The sequence below is a fragment of the Mycteria americana genome, chromosome 13 (assembly GCF_035582795.1).
Source record: "Mycteria americana isolate JAX WOST 10 ecotype Jacksonville Zoo and Gardens chromosome 13, USCA_MyAme_1.0, whole genome shotgun sequence".
NCBI classification, from domain to species: Eukaryota; Metazoa; Chordata; class Aves; order Ciconiiformes; family Ciconiidae; genus Mycteria; species Mycteria americana.
The window spans coordinates 7208446-7228265 of NC_134377.1; the positions used below are offsets into that span (position 1 = coordinate 7208446).

The 19820-nt window shown below is 38.6% G+C and overlaps 1 protein-coding gene across 1 annotated transcript; it reads left to right on the plus strand.

Annotated features, from left to right (window-relative positions):
• Window positions 1-1400: 1400 nt before the first annotated feature.
• On the plus strand, window positions 1401-19206 carry UPB1 (beta-ureidopropionase 1). Its single transcript, XM_075516100.1, has 10 exons — window positions 1401-1501; window positions 2110-2281; window positions 3827-3914; window positions 4624-4718; window positions 6047-6208; window positions 10221-10390; window positions 13845-13926; window positions 14764-14806; window positions 15945-16099; window positions 18981-19206. Exons 1-10 carry the CDS (start codon window positions 1401-1403, stop codon window positions 19062-19064), a joined length of 1152 nt encoding a protein of 383 aa, XP_075372215.1. The 3' UTR covers window positions 19065-19206.
• Window positions 19207-19820: the final 614 nt, after the last annotated feature.

Below are 19820 nucleotides of genomic sequence, written 5' to 3' on the forward strand. Positions count from 1 at the left end.
TACTAGCTATCCAGACTTTTTAAAAGTTCCTTCCTTTCAGACGATGGCTTTTTTCTTCTCCTTCGTAGTCACCATTTTTGTTTTATAGCATACTATCATCCCTACTTTTAGCTTATCTTGAAAAATCCCCCAAAGATTAAAGGATTTTCCTGATTGCTGTCTAAAGGAGTCAGTCCGCTCTTTAGGAGTTACTCCAAAGAGTTCCTGCTCCTAACAAAGCAGCAGAGCAGCGCGTCTGCCCCGGTGCACTTGGCGTACAGAGCATCACTGCAACTTCTTGGGTTAAAAAGGGTGGATTAGAGCGAGAGAATCACGTATCTCAAAATGCCTTGATGAAACCAGACTATCCCTGGACACTTTCTGTTTATAGTTAAATATTAGACACTCTCTCCCTGACATTCTTTTTTTATTTAGCCTAAAAGGCTTAATATTTAACTCAAAATACCTAACAACTGCAGCTGCTAAGTGCTGAATGTTGTTACATCCTCCAGAATACACATAAACCAGTGCTTAAACTCGGTGTGATATATTTAGACATGTGCAGCCATCCCTGGACTTGGTAACTGGTTTTCTCATTCAAATGAAGCGCTTACGTTCTGAATTTCAGTTGCATCTTGAAGCAAAAGGCACAGCCAATAGTTTGGTGGGAATAACTGGTTTAAACAGGGTGTCCACTTGGTACCTGCAGAAAGAAATACCCTTTATTGAGATACACTTTTCTTTGTCCCAAATCAAGGTCTTAATTTGATCCTGACTGGCATTAACTTTGGTTTTGGGATGAATTCCCAATTATACAGGGCCTCAAATCCATGTTGAAGACAAACTTATTTTTTATTACTGGCCCCTGTTCCAAGTCTTATTGCAACTAAAATGCGTATCTGTGAAAACCATTGCCATTTTATGACTTCCCTATTTCTAAGACTTGTTGTTGAATGGTATCGTTGTAAAAAGCTCCTAAAGATGTTCCGCTTTTAGATGAGTTATTTCTGAGGCTGAGGACTTGGTCCAGAAGTGGCAAGTAGCCAGGAAAGCCAGGAACGGCCACATCCATGCCTCTTTAACCCTTTGGGGCAGCTCAAGGTTAGCCACCAGAGCACAGGGCACACAACCCAACCAGCCCTGCGGGGACCGGCCCTACTGCTGCCGCCTGCGCCCCCCGGGCTCTGCGCCCAAACCGCTCCGCGCCCGGGCCGCCACGGCCCAGCGCCTTCGCAGCCCCGGGGCTGAGCCGCGCCCGCCAAAGCCCCTCTGAGGAGAAAGGGGCGTGTCCCGCCGGGGGCCGCCCGGGGGTAAAGTTCGCGGAGGCGCGCGCGTGCCTAACGGTCAGCGCGCGCCCGCGTAACGGTCAGCGCGCGCCCAGCCGTCTGCGCGCCTCGCCTCGTCCCCTCCCGCGCTGCGCCATGGCGGGAGGCCTGGAGTCGCTGGAGTCATGCTTGGAGCAGCACATCCCGCCCGAGGATCTCGCCGAGGTGAAGCGGATCCTCTACGGGGGCGAGGCAAGGTGCGCTGCTAGGACGGGCTCGCCTCCCTCTCCCCCGCGGGGCAGGTCGTGTCCCGTCCTGTCTCCCTCCTCTCCCTCGGTCTGGATGCCCAGCCCGGGAGTGAGGCGTAAGGAGTCAGCTTGAGGAGGGGTGCGTAGGATGCAGGGGGAGGCTGGAAGGAGGAAGAAGGGTAGGTCCTGTGGTACTTGTGGTACTGCGGTGAGGTTAGGCTGTGGTGAGATAACTGGAGGTAATCCAAGTTGGGGAAGCAGGGCGGTAGAGAGGTCGTATGAGAAGGTGGCTGACTGGAATGAAAGACCTGAGTTTTGAGGGGGGCTGGGGAGGTCGTGGCTTCGGGGTGAGGGAGCTGGAAAAGTGGGGATCTAACATGAGGAAAAATATGTTGGAGGAAAAGTGTTTATAATCTGGAGGTGGCAGATGAAAGTTTGTACGTAGGTGCTCCTTGATTTCTGTAACAAGGTAATAGTGTCTGGAAGTCACGGTTATAGAGGTGGGTGCTGGGAGTTTGCTGCCATGGAGAGCAGTGAGGTTTGCATGTGTCCTGGTGTTCAGAGCAGAAAAGGAGAACATCTCATCTTGAAATGTCTTTGTTTCCTGTTCAATCCAGAAAACTTAATTTGCCGGCTGCTGCTCTATCAGCAGCTCAGGAAAGAGATTTTGAGCTACAGGGCTATGGATTTGAAGCTGCTCCAGAGCAATTGAGAAGGCCACGTATTGTTCGAGTAGGACTGGTACAAAATAAAATTCCACTTCCCACAGACACAGCTGTGGCAGTCCAGGTACACAAACTGGGATCTGGGCCGTTTGTGTGTAACTCCTCTTCTACTGGATTGAGAAATAACATGCTTCAGTTGTTGATGTTAGAAACTCCGTCATGAAATGTCTGCTGATTGTCTGGCAGTGTAGGACCCATCACTATCTTAATACAGCATACTGTATGAAATTCTAATGAAACATTGAGTTTTATTGTTTCTCAGAAACAGCTCTTGTGTTGTGTTTACCTAGTGAATTCCCCAACCTGTTTGCGGTTTTTCCAAAGCTAAATATTTTGTCACTGATTTTGTACATGAAAATCCTTTGCCTCTAAAATGAAACGGAGAATCATTTACTTGAAATCAAAAGAGATGGCAACCTGTGGAAACCACAGGTGCAGTTCTTGCTTAATTGAGAAATGTTGCATTATAGGAAAATGCATTAGAGTAAACACAGATTAATAAAGCTGTGTTCGTTATTTTTGTACAGCACTAAAGCAAATCTTACTACAAGGTGACCATCATCTCCTAACATCTTGGACACAAAAGCAATGAGGTGACATATATAGAAATAGCCTCCTAAAAGTAGCTTTAAAAAAGTGAAAGAAAATACCACATTTATAAAATCTCCTGGAGTTGTAGTTTTGCACAGTGACAGGACAGGACATTTCTGAGGTAATTTGTTTTGGAAAGATTACCTGTCACAGATGCAAGTAATTAGTTCAGTATATGGATCAAGTTTGTGGATTCTTTGTAGCATCTGTTAAAAAGACTACCAGTTATATTAATGATTTTACCTTATAAATAACTAGTTAACTATTTCTGTAAATCAGCGTACAGTTGTTGAGTTCATAGGTCACTGTTGACTTGTCTTGCATCTTTTTTTTTTTCTTTATTGATACCTGAAAGTATCAATGCAAAGTGCTGCACCTATGCTTATCTTTTAAGTAGAATACTCAAGAGAAAAGTACTTTGAAACAATGTTTTTTAACTAATTAATAAATGCTTTGATGTTTTTTTTTTCTTGGTAATAATCTATTTAGTTCTTTGGACAGAGAAAATAGTTTGGAGTTAACTTCTAGAGGGTGTCCAAGATCCATGTGTCTGAGCAGGATTTGGAGATAACCAAGGAAGTGGACTGTCCTTACCTCATATTTTAAGATTCTGAGTACTTGACTTTGAATTCATGTTTACTTAACATCGTTCTGTAGGTTGTTTACGATGAGCAGCAAAATAATAATTTTTGCTGATTCTGTTAAGATTTTTAGCTATTTGCAAGTCAGTCAGCAATGAGTTGCCATATATTTAAATGTTGTAAGCATGGAATTAGAACTCCATTGGATTGCTTTCTCTATTTTCAGTGTCTAAATGCTTTTAAAAATCTGTATCTAACTCTTTCTATTATCAGTGCTGAGGGATGATAACTTCTTGAGGTATTCCCCCTGAAAGCAATGGGACTAAGTATAGAACAAGATAAATTTAATGTGTACAAAGCTTGTAAAACCAGGCTATTAATATACAAGTAAGTTAGAACATACAGTTTTTTTATAGTGTGACACTTCTCTCAATCAGGTGGCTGCACTGCACAGACGAATTGAGGAGATTGTGGAAGTAGCTGCAATATGTGGGGTCAACATAGTTTGTTTCCAGGAGGCTTGGAGTGAGTATTTTCTGTGATTCTTTCTAGGTTGTCAGAGGTCAAGTTCCTTCTATTTTAACAAGTATCCTGTACTAGAAGTATGTCTTGTAAGCAAACAGCAGAGACATTCCAAGATACAACAGTTGACTTTACTGATGTGCTTTCTAAAGGAGAAAACAAAGAGTCTTAATTAGCAGAATTGTATGGAAGCTGTATGTGAAGTCTGTTACATTGAAGACTGGTGTATGCTGCAACAATGATATTTCTAGGTGTGTTCCTTCTTCTTGTCATCCTTCATGATCCTTTCCTCATTTTTTCTTTCTTCTAAAACTTTGGGTTTTTTCTAGACAGATATTAAAATTTTAAAAATCTAATTTTAATTAAAATGGAGTCTTTGAGGCTTAATAGAGGTGAAAACCAAAATGAAGGCCCGAGTTATGAAAACAGGTTATTCACAGAAAGTGTACACTAGTGACTGAGGCGTATTTTGTATTTTTACCTCCTTTAAGACTTTACTAAGTTAATTCTTTCTCTTCTACTTTGCTCTGTGTGGGGCAAAACTCCTTGCCCTTGCTAAAAATATTTTTAAATAGCTTTTGCCTTTAAACAAGGAAAACAGGTGAATCATTCTTAAGTGTTTAATTTTTTAGCTGTATTCATGCAAACAGTGTGTATTTCTTGAGCGACATGAACATTCTTGTAAATTTTGTCTTGCATTGGTGTTTTCCAGCCATGCCCTTTGCTTTTTGTACAAGAGAGAAGCTTCCTTGGACTGAATTTGCTGAGTCAGCAGAGGATGGGCCAACAACAAAATTCTGTCAAGAGGTAAAAAACCAACCAAGCAAAACAAACTCCCACATCCAGCTTCCAACCCAAGCCCATAACTGCCACTGATTAGCATGGATTTCTTCCTTATGTATCGGTCTTGTACCATTGAAAAAACTGAAATAATAAAAAATAAGTTTTCACCTTGTTTAACAAATATTATGGCAGTGAGTGAAGTAGAAATGGACAACTGTGCTCAATATTTACTTTTTAAACTACTTTGCATTGATAGACTGCCTTGTACCATGGAAGGCATATGAAACTGCCCATTTAACGATTCCTGAATTTTACAGGGGAAGAACGATTCTTCATATAAATATTTCCAATTTCCATTTAAAAGGTGTTTCTTGCCTGAACAGTTTAGCATTAAACAATGCTTGTATGAAGGTGTGAGGAGAAGAATAGCTAGCCTTTTCTGAACAGGGAACTTTCACACAAATCTTTTGCATCTCCTTGTGAAATGACACAAAATGTAGGGGGCTTTTTATGGACCCAAGGAGGTTTGTTATTGTCTAGCTCTTATTTTTCCAGAGACTGTTGATGGCAAGGGTGGCAGAGTTTATTTTTGGTTTCTGACAACTTTTTTTTTAATAAGGGATTTCAGCTATTTTCTTTTACAAGTGATTGAAGCAACAAAAGACTGATTTAATGTCAAATTTGCCCAGATATGCACTAATCTATTAAGCTTTTGTAGACAGCATAGTATCTTCAGTCTGATCTAGGGCATGTATGTGTTGCTTCTCACTATGGAATTAATGACAGTATGGAAGTTTGGAGAAATAAAAGAAAGAGAAGTGATTGTGCAAAGAGAATGTGCTAGTAAACTGGCAGTCAGAAGTTGCTATATTTTTCACTCACGTCTATGTTATTTAACATTTATAGTTAACATGTGATGCTGTTTTACATTTCTTTTTTTTTTTTTTTTTTAAATGTTTTCAGCTAGCCATGGTGTCTTTCATTCTGGTATACCACTCGTGTGGTATACCAGAATGAAGGAATGGGATGGGGTCTCTTTCCTCTTATACCTGTGAATAGATAGAGGTTGGCTTTGTAGTTTGACAATTGCTGTTAGGATCCTTTTTTTTCTTGTTGGTACCTTGCATTTTTAGTTGAAGGATTCAGGTGGAAAGCTCTCTGTGATGTTTCCATCTTTGATGAAGAAACTGTGGTGTTGTGGACATGCCAGCATGGGTTTTAGCATCAGCCCTTGATAACAGTCAGAGTAATGTACCAGATGAAAATTTTTTTTTAATCCTTCTTTATGAACAAAAAATGAAAATAATTACTGAGGCTTGTGGATAATAGAAGAATTGTCTTCATTTGTATAGCTGGCAAAGAAATACAATATGGTTGTGGTATCTCCAATCCTGGAGCGAGATGAAATACATGGGGGAACTCTGTGGAACGCTGCAGTGGTCATTTCTAATTCTGGAGCTGTCCTTGGCAAAAGTAGGAAAAATCACATTCCAAGGGTTGGAGATTTCAATGAGGTAAGATGCAGTATTGTGATTATCAAGCTAGTCTTACTTTGCAGCTCTTGTTTGTGTCAGCATGTGTTGTATCAGAGTCATATTGGCAGGAAATGTAATGTATTTCTAAAAAATGTGGTTCATTAAGTGTCAAATCAGTTTGTCTCAGGTGAAATTATAGTAAGTTAGTTTATCAAGCATAGAGAGTGATGACTCTTAAAGGACAAGTAACATTGAGTCTTTGTCATGTGCTCTTCCTTGGCCTGATGGAAACTACAGAAGTATCGAGGATCTTCAAAACAGAATTCTGTAAGTCACAGCTTTTATGTTAATTGTGCGTGATTGGCTCAGATAGCTTTTGCACGTGTGCATGTTGAATTTATTTTAATTTGGAAGGCAATTGTTACATGATTCAGGTGTGAGCATTATTTGTGGTCTTGATCTCTGTTTCTCTGTGAGGTTGTCTTGGTAATGACAGTTCTTTTGCTCATGTTTCTTTGAGCAGAATCCCTTAATTCATTATGCTTCTGACTGAATAGCTAGTTTACGGAATCTTCTGTTTACTAATCACATTACTTCCACTGAAGCCCCCAGAAGTTTTCAGGCCATCCTTCAGAATCAGCTTCAGAAACTGGACTGGTAGTAAAGGCAATGTCAGAAGAAAACTGGTAGATCTGAAATGTGTTTATCCATCCATAGAATTATCACAAGCAGAAAGATCAGGATTAAAAATTAACCAAAGTCTAAAAATACATTGTCTTACCTAACTAAATCTCTCCTTGTCAGCTAGAGTGAGTAATTAACAGAGGCGTTTCTTCTAAGCACTGGGGGCGATATACCTGCAGTTGCTTTTGTTCCCTGTCCAAATGCTCCAGTCACTCAACTGAGGCTTCAGAATCCAAACTGTTTTTTTATTAATTTTAGAAGGTTTTTTGTGTCTTGAAACTTTGTGTTCAAAGACCTCTGGAAGTTTTGACCTGGGCTTCCAGACCTGATCAGACTGGTTTGTGTTTCTTCAGAGGAGGCTGTTAATAGGTTTCTACGCAATGAATTCCTGGCACAGGCCTGTCAGTCACTGGTGTTGACTTCTATCTTTAACAATTATTTTGGTATTTAATATTATTTTATTGGATCTGTCTTTTAGCTAGCAAAACAGTAACTAACAAACCCATATAAAATACAAGGACTAATAAAAATGAATTTTGGTTACTTTCCATATTCTTGATTTGTTCCTTGTCTAATCAAACAAAAAATAAATTCCTGTTGCTTGTGCTAAAATATGATGTCTTTCAGTTTTCCAGACAGTCTTTGTGGAGCATCAACAGATTCCAGGAAATTTCTTGTTTCCAGCTATGAAACTGTAATGAAAGGCACCTAAAAAAAGAAAATATTTTTACTTTTCCATGTGAAGTATAAATAGAGTTTCATTAAGTGTTTTGTATAATTCCTAAAAGGAGTTAGTTCTTATAATCCGAAATGCCAGAATTCCCACAAAAAAAATCTATGTATATCTTGCAGGTATACTATAATGATTTGACATTTCTTGTTGTATCTACCTCGTTATAAGAGCAAGTAGTGTTTACCCAAAACAGTGCTGTCTTTTTAACTAGTTTTGTTAGCAAAGCATTAAGTCCATTCTTCTGAGCTGAGCAATTCTGATAGAGGAACTTTAGAAACCACCAAGACCACAGGGAAGGATTATGTTCATGTTGTTTTCTTTACCAACAAAGTTAACCCCTAAGGAAGGGTTGAATTTGAAATTATTTTTTGTGGATTGTCTCTGTAGAGCAGATAGGGAAAGGAGCTTTGTTAAAATCATCCTTGTTGAATTGGTGCGAACTAAATGGAAAGGGGAAAGAGACTGGTCTGTAACCTATTCAGCCATGTGTGGGAGGGCATATAAATAAACAAAAATCAATCCTTCTTGAGACATCACAGTTTGTTGCTGTGGAGATGATTGTGACCTCTGGTGAGGAATAAAGAAATAAGAACTGATGAATTCCCTGAAGCAACAGCATTTTTGTTTTTCTTCTCCTATTGTAATAAAAGAAAACTGAGAATAGAAGAAAAAATGGAAACATACTCAATCAGTGGAATTGTTTTGAAAAAGGATTGTGTGAGTGCCCAACACGTGGTGTGCTCTCTACAGACATGAAAGGAGATGAAATCCGTGCCCAAGGGACTGTGCAAATTCATGAGACCTGATAATAAATAAGAAACATGAGACGTCACATTTACTGGACATACTGAGCCTCTAGTCCTTTGTGGTTCCAGAAGGTGATCCCCCTGTATCTATCATGCCGTTCTGCTACCCTTAGATGAGGCCCTAGTTTGTTCCCCAGCTGTAGCTGTGCTTGCTTTAGGCCTGATGTGGTTCTGCTTCCTTCAAGACCAATGGCAGTGGTTGTTACAAAGGACAGATAGTTTCAATAAAAAGGGAATTGTTTTACAACGCACCTTTCTTATATGATAAGAGGCACGCCCCATTGGGTCAGGCTGGTGGATTATGTACCTTGCTTTTCTGTCTCTGAGATCATCACAAAAAGGTACTATTAGGAATAAGTATGGCCACTCTGCAACTTTTGTTCTCCACAGTCATTGTATTAGGGATGTTGGGTGGCATGTTCCTGTCCATTTTGTTTCTTATCTGTGGTTCTTTTATCAGTGATTTTGTCTAATCCCTTCTGAACCTGGTGATAATACCTGCTTTCACAAAGAAGCATATTTCAGAAGTGCGCTGCCTGCTGCATGAAAAAAGTTACTTAGGTTGAAAACAGGTACAAGAGTGTAATTTCAGTCAATACCCACTACTGCTGCTGCTGCGGGATTTCTGTATTCATCTTATCCACTGCCTTTGTGATTTTGTAAATCTCATTCATAACATCGCCCTCGACCTTCTGTCTGCAGTTTGAAGAGCCTTTTTAGTTGCTCTTCACAAGGGAGCTGCCCCATCCCCTTCATTGTTTCAGTTGCCTTTGCTTATTCCATCTCTAGTATATCCTTATTGAGATGCAGGCGCTAGAATTGCCCAGAGTACTCAAGCCATGGGCACACAGAATTCTTATAAACCATCAAAACTATGTTTTCTGTTACGTTTCAAGATCCTTCCTGTTGATGTCTGAGATTTTCTTGGGTTTTTGACTACCACTGAGCACTAAACGGCCAACTGTCAATGACTCCACACATACCCTTTTCTTGTATCTGGGAAGAACTATTTCTGTACATTTCATGTAGAGTATCTCTGTGAATGTTTGTCTCTCTTGATAGCTGTTAGCAGTGCCCTATCCTTCTCTTCACTAGTGCCTTTTCCAGGAACCAGTGCATTTCTAATTGTTTAGAAATGTTTGATGTGATAAGAGGAAAGTTCGCAGCATATGGTTAATGGGATCTTTTAAGCCAACAGTTGGCTCCAGTTTCTTTAAGGAGTGTTCTCTAGATTTATCCTGTGGTTTTCCTGGTGGTAGTTTCAAGGCTTCTGTTTGTTTAGAGCAATAGGCATATAGGAAATTTAAATAACCAATTTTAGCTATACACTGACATTTCCTTATAGCATTCACTACATAACAGGTGAATGTAAAGGAATTTGGTGTTCTTTAAACAGTGTTCATCATCTCTCTCTCTAATCAGAATCAGAGGATTGTGATGACTTAGGAAAACTTTCTTACGTGGTGAAAGTACTAAGAGAGGTGCCTAAAGTTTGGCACCTTTGTGGATCTCTCTTAACCTTCTGTAGAAGTTTCTAGTATTAATAGAAGTGTTTATGTCAAAGTCAGACAGTGCTTAGGTGTAGTATGAGTGAAGGGGTACAGAAAGGGGCTTGAATTTGATCTCAGCAGCCTGAGCGTGCCACTTTTTGCTATATATCCGTTACAGTGCAGCTATGTACTAAATGAAAGGTGTTGTCCCCTCTCACGGTGTAATGACTTGAAGCTGGTAATCAGAAATTGGGAAGTGTCAAAGCAGTGTTGGAGGCATTTCTTTTCACTTTTTTAAGAGGTCTGCATTTGTGGTTTTTTGTTTCTTTTGTTTGTAGTCTACTTACTATATGGAAGGAAATACAGGACACCCAGTGTTTCAGACACAGTTTGGAACGATTGCTGTGAATATCTGCTATGGGCGCCATCACCCTCTGAACTGGCTCATGTTTAGTATGAATGGAGCAGAGATCATCTTTAACCCTTCAGCCACTATTGGAACACTCAGGTAAAATACAAACTTATTTAGGCTGTTGCATGCTTTCTGAGTTAAGTGAACCTCTGAGCCCCTCACTGGCACTTTGGGGCACCTTGCTGAGGTCTTGGAACCTGAGGTATCACCTCCTTGTTTTGCCTTCGTGAAGGAATCCGCATTCTTCTCCATCTGGAGTTTTGGGCTACCAGTCTGCTCATAGTCACTAATTATCTTCCAGAACTTTAGTTGTCCATCTGCAGGTCTTTTGTCTCTGAGACAGAGTTAACCAGTGTCCAGCTGGTGTTCTGAAAACTAATGAGAGTTTATTTGGATTATCTATGTAATATTTTTGTTTTATGATAGGCAGTAGTAATTTACATTCAGGCTTAGCTTGCCAGCTTGCATTGTCCACTTAGGAGCCAATAAGTATGGTATCAAATTGCAGTTTTCAGAGCCAAGCTGAGAAACCCTTTTCTCAGAAACAATTTTTTTTTTAACTGTTGGCAATTTTGTGATTATCAGGCCTCTTGAACCAGACTGAACCAGTGTAAACTGTTTCCCTTGAGATCAATCATCTGCAGATTGACATTAATTGCACCCTACTGACTTGACTTCCTAAAAGAAAAAAGAAAACCAGCTCAGTGAGCTAAGAAAATACACTTCTTAGCTAGCCCATAATGATTAATTTGTGGATTAGATCTTGAATATTCTTTGCCTCTACATTATCAGCATCAGTCACGTTTTAGTATAATAACCTTTGACTGTGCTGTGCTTCCAAAGCATCATCTGACACAGGCTGTGTATTGCTTGGGATACTATAATGTGATGCAAAATAACTGTATTTCTCTGGGGCCGATGGGGGCCCTTTCTTTAGGTAGAAACCTGGTAGAAATGGTTTCAGTGGTTCTGTATACCACTCTTCTTGACAAAGTCACCATGCCTTCCTTTCATACTCATTGTATTCTGTTCTTTGCTGTACTATTCAATACTTTCAAATTCCAAATTAGACTGTAAATTGAGGTGTGGGATTCCGGAATGTGTCTACACATCAGCTTAACACATGATAGAACAACTGTGCTTTTTCTTTTTTTTTTTTTCTTTTTTTTTTTTTTTTCTCCTGATAACAGTAGGCTCTGAAAAGTAATTTAGTATTGTATAATGTTTACATACATATGACTGAGGAAGTGATGGTAGTTTATGCTTAATTAAAAATATTAATATTTTTAACCCTTATCAGCATAAGTGGTTAGCTTTGTACAGGGTGGCAGGGAAAGTCTGGCTTTGCAGAGTGCTTTGGAAAAAAAACATTCCTTTTTAAGTTGAAAAGCTGTATTTTGGGCTAGCTCAACTGTCTTTGAGTTTCCAGCTCCAAAGATAAATTTTAGGAAGCTAACAGGAGCATATTTCATTGTTACTGATGATATTGTAATAGAAGTATAATATCCAGTAGCAAACAAAAAAAAAAGACCTACTGATCTCTTACAATACTAAAAATTCTTTCTCATTTCTCTTCTCTCCCTTCAGCTGGGCTTGTGGTGTAGACTAATTGCAGAATGCTTTCATTTTTATTTCTTTAAACCTAGAGGAAGAGATTTTTTCCAGTATCAGTTTTGTAAACCTTAATGTATGAAATGTTCAGGCAATATAGACTTGCTAACTGGGTATACAAGATGGCAGAAGAGTTAGAAGTGTAAGAGGAATATCTTTTTTTAGCATTTTCCATTTCTTCAGGGTTCACCCAATCCCCTCTCTTTACCTCTTTAATGTAAATCTGGAGTTTTGCTGTCTCTGTAACAAGGTCCAAGAATATTCATCCAATTCTTGTTGCTGACCAGCTAGAAAATTCTGAGGACATTGAGCATTCATAGTAGGGTAGAAATGGAGAAAAACAGATTAGAGGCATAAAATTTTCATACCCATAGCCAGTTCAGATGCAGAGAACCATGTATTTACAAACCTGGAGAGTAGAACTGTAAGTTAGATGCAGTATTCTGTCATTCAAACTGCCTCAAATAGTTTTTGGTATAAAAGATAATTTAGGTTGCGTAATGTTGGAAAATGTCCTTTGAAAAGAGTTGAATGAAAACACAATGCTTTTGGGGCATTTATGTCACTACTAGTAGAATATTTGTGATGTTTGTCCACTTACAGCCCATTAACAGGAGAGCAAACAGAAATTACCCTGTTGTCATACAGCACTTCATTGGTACTCTGGGTGCTTCAGGCTCTCCTAATTATTGGCTTTCGTTTGGTTGTTTTTAAGCATATAATTTTATTGCAAGAAGAGGACTCTTGAGGCCCATGTAAAAACTGTCTCTGGGGTTGGTCGCTTCTTGGCTATAGCCTTTTTTTCCTGTTTCTCTTCTTCTGTGAAATTGTAATTTGCTGGAGCTTTTCAATAAAATCCCTTTTTTTTAGAAGAGCTGGCTGCTAGACTCAAAGCAATTGAGAAAAGAGGCAATAAACCAAGTCCTTTCAATCAGTCGAATGACCATCTCTTAAGATTCTTGAGTCTGACTGGGAGATTAATGAGTCAGATGCTTGCAACCTTGCCTTGGTACTCAGAAACTGGCAGGTACATGCTGTCACAGGAGCGTACAAATTGTATCAGCTTTGTTGTGGAGCTCTTGAGTACTTCCAGACCTCCTATTAACTAATCTGATCCCTGTGTATCAAACGATTTAATAAAAAGAAGACTATTTTGGTTTTAAACATCAGTTGGAATTGAAATCTCCTTTGGAAAAGAGGTAGAGGCTTGTAAAAGAGAAGGAATTTTTTTATTCCTCAGTTCTTGGGTTTTATGTAAATTTAGTGACTGGTTTAATAGATAATTACTGGGAAGTTATTGGGATGCTTTTGTTAAACGTGCTTTCTTTTTCATTAACCCACCATGGGAAAATCACTTACTGGAAAGTGCTATGAAAACTGTGGTTGAAATAGCAGAAGTAGGAGGTTTTGGTGGAAATTTATTTTTCTTTTCCTTTAATTTTTTTATTATTCCTGTAATTAATTTTTTTTTTCATTCACTGTTGCAAAAGCCTCTCCTGGACCATTTTGGGGAAAAAAGGAGGCAATTTGTATGAATCTCTTAGAGCTTTGCTGCAGAATGATGTTTTGTATATTGAAAGTTAATGGAATGTGAAAGCACATGTATAAATCCTTTGCATAATTTGGAGAGTAAAACATTTTACACTTTAATTGCTTTGAAAATCTTGAGATGTGTTAACTATTTCTCTTTTTTTTGCCATGACAAAGCCATATTTACCAGGTTATCAGATAGAATTGTTTATAATTATATTTGAGCAGAAAATAATTATAGTGCTTGGCTGTGTCTGTGGGGAGATTTTGATTGTAAGAGCAAGATCAGTCTTAGCAGCTAACTTTGTCGTCTTTGACAGAAAATGTACAGTGCGAGACAGTCATAATCTAAATTCAGCTCTGAAGTGGACAAGCAGTGAATACCTTCCTCCTCTTTTGTGTATTGCAGCGAGTCACTGTGGCCAATTGAAGCAAGAAATGCTGCCATAGCTAATCACTGCTTTACATGTCCCATCAACAGGGTAGGAACGGTATGTATCTTCATTTTGTTATTTCATTTCATAATTTAGGTATTGTAGCATGAGTTAATTCAAGGTAATGAACTGAATAGCACTAGCCTGCATAGATTCCTCTACTGTATAACTACTGTATTAGTGTTTATAATATGATTTGAAGATGGACAGTGATAAAGAAATTGAGAGCTGCCTTGTTGCTGGCAGCCTACTTTTTGGTTGCAGCTGCTTCCTGCTGTTGAATTGCTCTCTTTGTAATAGGCACCCACCCTTTTGCTAATTCTCCTAGTTTCTGTGGTGAAATCAGTATTCTTTTAGCCAAAATGACTGAAAATGAAATATATCCTCAAGTCAGTGGTACACAACTGGTTGCTGTTGTACAGATAATACCTCTTTCTGGACACTGAAATTCTATAATGAAAATTAATACTGACCACAATAGATCGTTCTTGCTTTCAGATTAGTCCAAATACCCTACATGTGTGTTCTTTTATAAGGTTCCCTGCAAAAATCCAGTCTTGTTCTTGCTGTTATGTGAATACATTTGCCTTCTTTTGTGATCTGCAAAGATGGGTTTGGTTAAATGTCTCTTCTTTAGACTTGTGAAACTGATACGAGACATGTTCCCCAAAGTGTATGAGCAACAGGCAGTGATACAAAAAGATCTTGTTTTCTAGCCTGTCCATCATAGAAACTAGGCCCCTTTGATGACTCCCTTCAGACAGTGCTGATAGTATGCCAGAAAAAATCTTAATAGATTTATATAAACTTCCATGCTAAATATGGTAGACTAGCAAGGATTTCTTGAATGACATGGAATTATACTGCCACCTACGGATTGCTCTTATTTCACAGGAATACTACAAAAATGCCTTTACTTCCGGAGATGGTGGAAAAGGTATGTTCAGAAATCACATTCAGTGGTTGCTAATAATTAACTAGAAAGTCTGAAGAAACAATAGCTCTCCTGCAGGTGTCTATCCCGTGACAGCTATGGTAGCTAGCAACTGCCTTGCTTAAGACTGCTGTTTTGTAAGCTGGAGACAAGCAGCACTTCCTGTTAAAGGTGGTGGTACCACGGTGTATGGTCACCAGAAGTTCATACCTAATGTTTCTATATACTTTCAGAGGACTGAGAGTTTTGGAGTCAGTGCAGTTGTAGGACTGGAAGACAGAAATCCCACAAATTAGCCTGTGTTGTCAGTGCATGCATGATGTTTTATTTGTATTTTTAAGATTATTAACAGTAATAGCCCTAACTTGAATCCCCGGCCAAGCCATTTTGCCCTGTTTCACAGATTTGCTGGAAGTTAGAGAAGAGAATGCTCAAAGAAGAGCATTCTCAAAGAAGAGCATGAGATTTGCTTGTATGTACTTCACTTTTATGTTGAAACACTATAATTTGTCCTGTGACAACCATGACAGCTTCTGGCTTAATCTGGAGTGGGCCTGAGCGGGTTTTTCTAGCTAGTTTTGGAGCTAAGTGTTTGTAGCAGCTGCGTCAAAAAGATCAGTGGTATCCATTGCTTAGTAGTACCACAGATCTAGCCGACTTTTGGCACAACTCAGAGTTGTGCAGTAGGAAGTAAGATTTTTTTTTCCGTGCCTCAAATCCCAGTGTTTTCACTTCTGACTTTGTATTGAAAATTGAATGGGTGCATCTCTGTCAGCTGTTCTGGAAATGTAAGATTTGACAACTAGAATTCATTTAAATTCTACATAAAAAAACAATGAAAGCAAAGCTAGTTCAGAGACTTAATAATGGGAAAGCATAATAATGCATTATTTAAAAGGCAATGCAGTGAGTTTTTTCCTGTTAATTCGGTATATGTGAAAGTTGTACTGTGCATGAAAGTAACTACTGCTCAAACCTGCAGTTACCTTAGGATCGTGCTGTGACTCTTCAGGATGATACCTTGCTTAAAGCACAGTGAATGAGCAACCACAAGATTGAGCCAGGTTTTACAGGACACTGCATGTTAGGTTGTATACTTATTTGCAGATGGCATTACATGCTTCTTAAAAATTTCTTTAAGCACACCATGACTTGGGCCATTTTTATGGCTCAAGTTACGTAGCTGCACCAGATGGCAGTAGGACCCCAGGGCTCTCTCGCACTCAGGATGGACTTCTGGTGGTAGAGATGGATCTAAATCTTTGCAGGCAAGTCAGTGACAAATGGAATTTTAAGGTAAGCCTGCTTATAAAGAAACAAACTTACATGTGATATTAGAAAAAACAAGCTTTCATAATGATCATATAATCTTACAATAGTTAAAAGGCAGCCTTTTTTTTTTTTTTAACAGTCCAAAGCTTAAATTGTTGAACTAATTTAACAGGATGTTCTGGAGGCCAAAGGCAGAAATGGATTCAGAAAAGGAATAGCCAAATTCAGGGAAACTGGGCCAGTAGCTTTTAAATGAAAACCTTAGCCTTTGGTCCATAAGTGCAGATTGCCAGGAGCTCCAAGGACTTCTAGGGGAAGCGTGTGTGGTTTCCTTATGCAAGGTACATAGGCATTTGCCACTGAGCTGAGGTGGGCCTTTGATTCGACCTGGTATGGTAGTTCTTTATATTCTTATAGGCCTTACTTGTCAGTTTTGGTGAAATTTAGTTAAAACTCAAAACCACAGGAATCTTTGAGCTTCTGAGAACTTTCTGTGTGCAAACTTCTTACAGTGTTAACTCCATGAATTTGCGGACATGTTGAAGCTGTGGAGAAGGAACTGTGTACATTCGTCTCTGAAGCATCCTAACACATTTCTGAATTAATTTAAATCAGATTAAGATGACTGCAAGCCTCTCCACGTGGCTTTAGCAAACTCATTTATTACTATTTTTTTGCATTCTGAGATAAAGCTAATTTGGATCATCTGTCCTGAGGGTGTAATTTGATTTAATTTGTCCAGCAGCAGTGCTGGTTTAAAAAATTGCCACCTCAGCACTGCGGTTTGCTAACCCTTCAGTTGTGCCAGTACAAGCTATGTGGGGTGCTATATTGTATACTGGTTTAGTGGAGTGACCAGATTTTTTTTATTTTTTTTTTTTTTAAACGAACAAACCACACTCTAGTTTCTTCTTTTAATCTGATCAAGTTTACGGCAGGCCCCACAAATATTCTGTTGGAACAACAAAGAAGGCAAGCAAAAGGAGAAAAGAGATGGCAACTTCTTAAATAGGCTTTGTTGATGAAGAAAACGTCTTGCTTGCTTTTGTGGAGACAGGTCTTTCATTCTAGTCCTCGGTACTGCTAGAGACTAGAATTTTTTCCTATCCACTCTGAAGATCACCATGATGATTTGAATCCTAACAAAATAGACCAGAACTCCTGGCTAGCAACCGTCACAATATATGTAGGTTCTTCAGTGATAATCTAGTATTTAAAATAAGTCATAATTTGCAAGGAGTGTCAATTTTTGCACATAATATTACTGCAAGCAGACATTTATTTCATAGAGCCTGGTTTATTTCGAACCACCTTGTGCATTACAATAAAGTGCAATATATAATGTGTTTTTATTTCAATTTGATGTAAAAATACAAATTTTCTGTGGATTTGAAATGCTGAATAAACTTCTTAATTAAAACATAGACATTTCTTAGCTAGAGCTGAATTTCTTTGGTAATGCTGCCAATCCATATTTAGGGACTAAAGACAAAAAGTAATTTCAGGTCGTCTGCTGGACAGAATTGCATTTGTTATTTTACAGATGCGTGTGGTAGGTACATGGTTGTTGACATAGTGGAATTAAATTGTGCTGAGAGATTCCCAGTTTTTTTAAGTCAGGTGGGCATTTAGTTTTGCTTTGCTACCGAAATCTGAGGCCCTTATTGTAGAGTAGAGATTTAGTGTGTCAGGAAACACATGGAGCATTGCTTATAACAGCTTAGTAGGGGTATCTGAACAAAAGCAATTGTATTGATTAGGAAAAACAAACAGTAAAAGCAAAACACTGACCATTAGCTGTTTTGTATAGAATTGCTTGGGTTTTGTTGTCTTCAAGTCTCAAGTCTTGTGCTTTCAGCACCTTAGTTATATGTTGATAGTGTGGATTGCTATTGTTCATCTTTTTGCACATAAGGCACAGCTGTGGTTTTTGTTTATATGACAGGGGATATCTGTTTCCTTTTCCTCTCATTTGTGGCCAAGACAGAGGTAGTTCTTGATATGAGGGGAATGAGGAAGTATGAAGTCATCGTTTATCCACCGCAGAAAACCCTTGATAGCAAGTAGGAACCTATTTAACCTGCTCTGGTAACTGCAATTTGCATTCAATGATGCCTGAAAGGGACATTAAGTACAGTGTCTTTGCTAAACTTACAGCAGCAAAATAGTTAAACAAATTGTCCTCATTATGCTTTAGCAAGAAGGAAGTAGTTCGCCCCTCTCGGAGCTAATGTTGTAGACAGTGCGCTTCAGAAGAGGATAGTGCACTATGAAGTGCTATATTTCAGCCTCCTAGCTTACTGTATCAACCAAAGCAATGATAATATTTCGTATTATTAATGGATAAAGTAAGAGCAACCCAAATGCCATCAGTGGCACATCTGCAGACTTATTGCTGGCAGCAGGGTTCATCAGTTGTCAAGGACGTAATATGAAGACATACTTACAGAGACACTCCTTTGCCTTCATTGACATAACTTACTTAAAAGAGAATACTGTTGATGCATAAGAAAGTCAGTCCACCTTTCACATTCAACTTTCAGCTATCCAGGATAACCAAAATAGCCTTAAGTAATTAGTCAGCAGACATGACTGTCAATGAAGGAGAGCTGCAAAGCAGGAAGGTGTTTGTTTCAAAGCTCTACTTTTTAGAGTGGAAATGCACTTCTACTCTTTTTTGGGTAGAAGTATAGTTTTAGGCAACACAATATGAGTACTTTTATAAAGGTATATTAGTTTGTGCTAAGGCACTGGAGGTCTTGCATTTTGAGTGAATTATGATTTTACTGTTTGGTGCAATTAAATAATATGTCCCCATTTAAAAAAATGGTGGATATAAATATTTTCTACTGAAGTACTTTCATAGCTCACTAAAAGAACTGAAGCTTTGATTTTTCTTTTCCAGATGACTGGTAGATATGAAATGTATGCAGACAAGCTCACTGAAGCAGTCCAGCCTTATTTTATACCCAATATAATCAAAGAGTAAGAGAGAGCATCTCATTACAATCAAATGTTACATAACAAATGAAAAGGTACTGTTGGATGATAGCTTTACTGTGGATCACCAGTTGTTATTTTAATGTTGTCATTTTAATTTCCTGTAACCAACTTTTAAATAATAGGATTAAAAACTGTGTTAAGTAAAATAATTGAAAAATGGCTTCTTGGTTTTTTTTTTTTGTCATTTACACTGAGTCCAAACTTTTGTTCCTTACTAGAAATATGTCCAGTAGGAATACGTTGATATAAAATGATGATGAAATTTATTGAGTACTGTGTACGGTGATATAGTTTGATGGAGATTATGAGCTCAGAGGACATAATTTTTACATGAGCTTTGCATTGTGTGTCTATTTACTTCTGCTTTCCAGTTTTTACAGTCTACCCAAATGCATAATTTAAGGAGAAAGGAGGCATAAATTGTTTTAATCTGTTTTTTGGGTTTTTTAAAATTATGAATTATTTGGTGCACTTCTGTTAGAGCTAAGTAATGTCCTAGACATGTCCTAGTTGTTTGAAGATCTGTGGGTATGGTAAAGCAAGACCACTTCGGTTCTATTTCCCTTTATGTATTACAACCACAGTTGGACCAATGTCTTTGATGGGCTCCTTCAAGGTGCAAAAGTAGTGCTGCAGACAGATGCTTTTAATATATTCAGAAGTTCAGCGCTGTGTTGTGAGGCAAAAATAGAAACACTAGCTAAAGCATAGGCAAGGCTGGTGCAGTTGCATACTTTTCATT

Coding starts and splice junctions, on each gene's coding strand:
- UPB1 (XM_075516100.1), top strand. CDS start 1,401: ATGGCGGGAGGCCTGGAGTCGCTGGAGTCATGCTTGGAGCAGCACATC. Junction 6,209..10,220: donor GGGTTGGAGATTTCAATGAG/GTAAGATGCAGT, acceptor TTTTGTTTGTAG/TCTACTTACTATATGGAAGG. Junction 13,927..14,763: donor CCATCAACAGGGTAGGAACG/GTATGTATCTTC, acceptor CTTATTTCACAG/GAATACTACAAAAATGCCTT.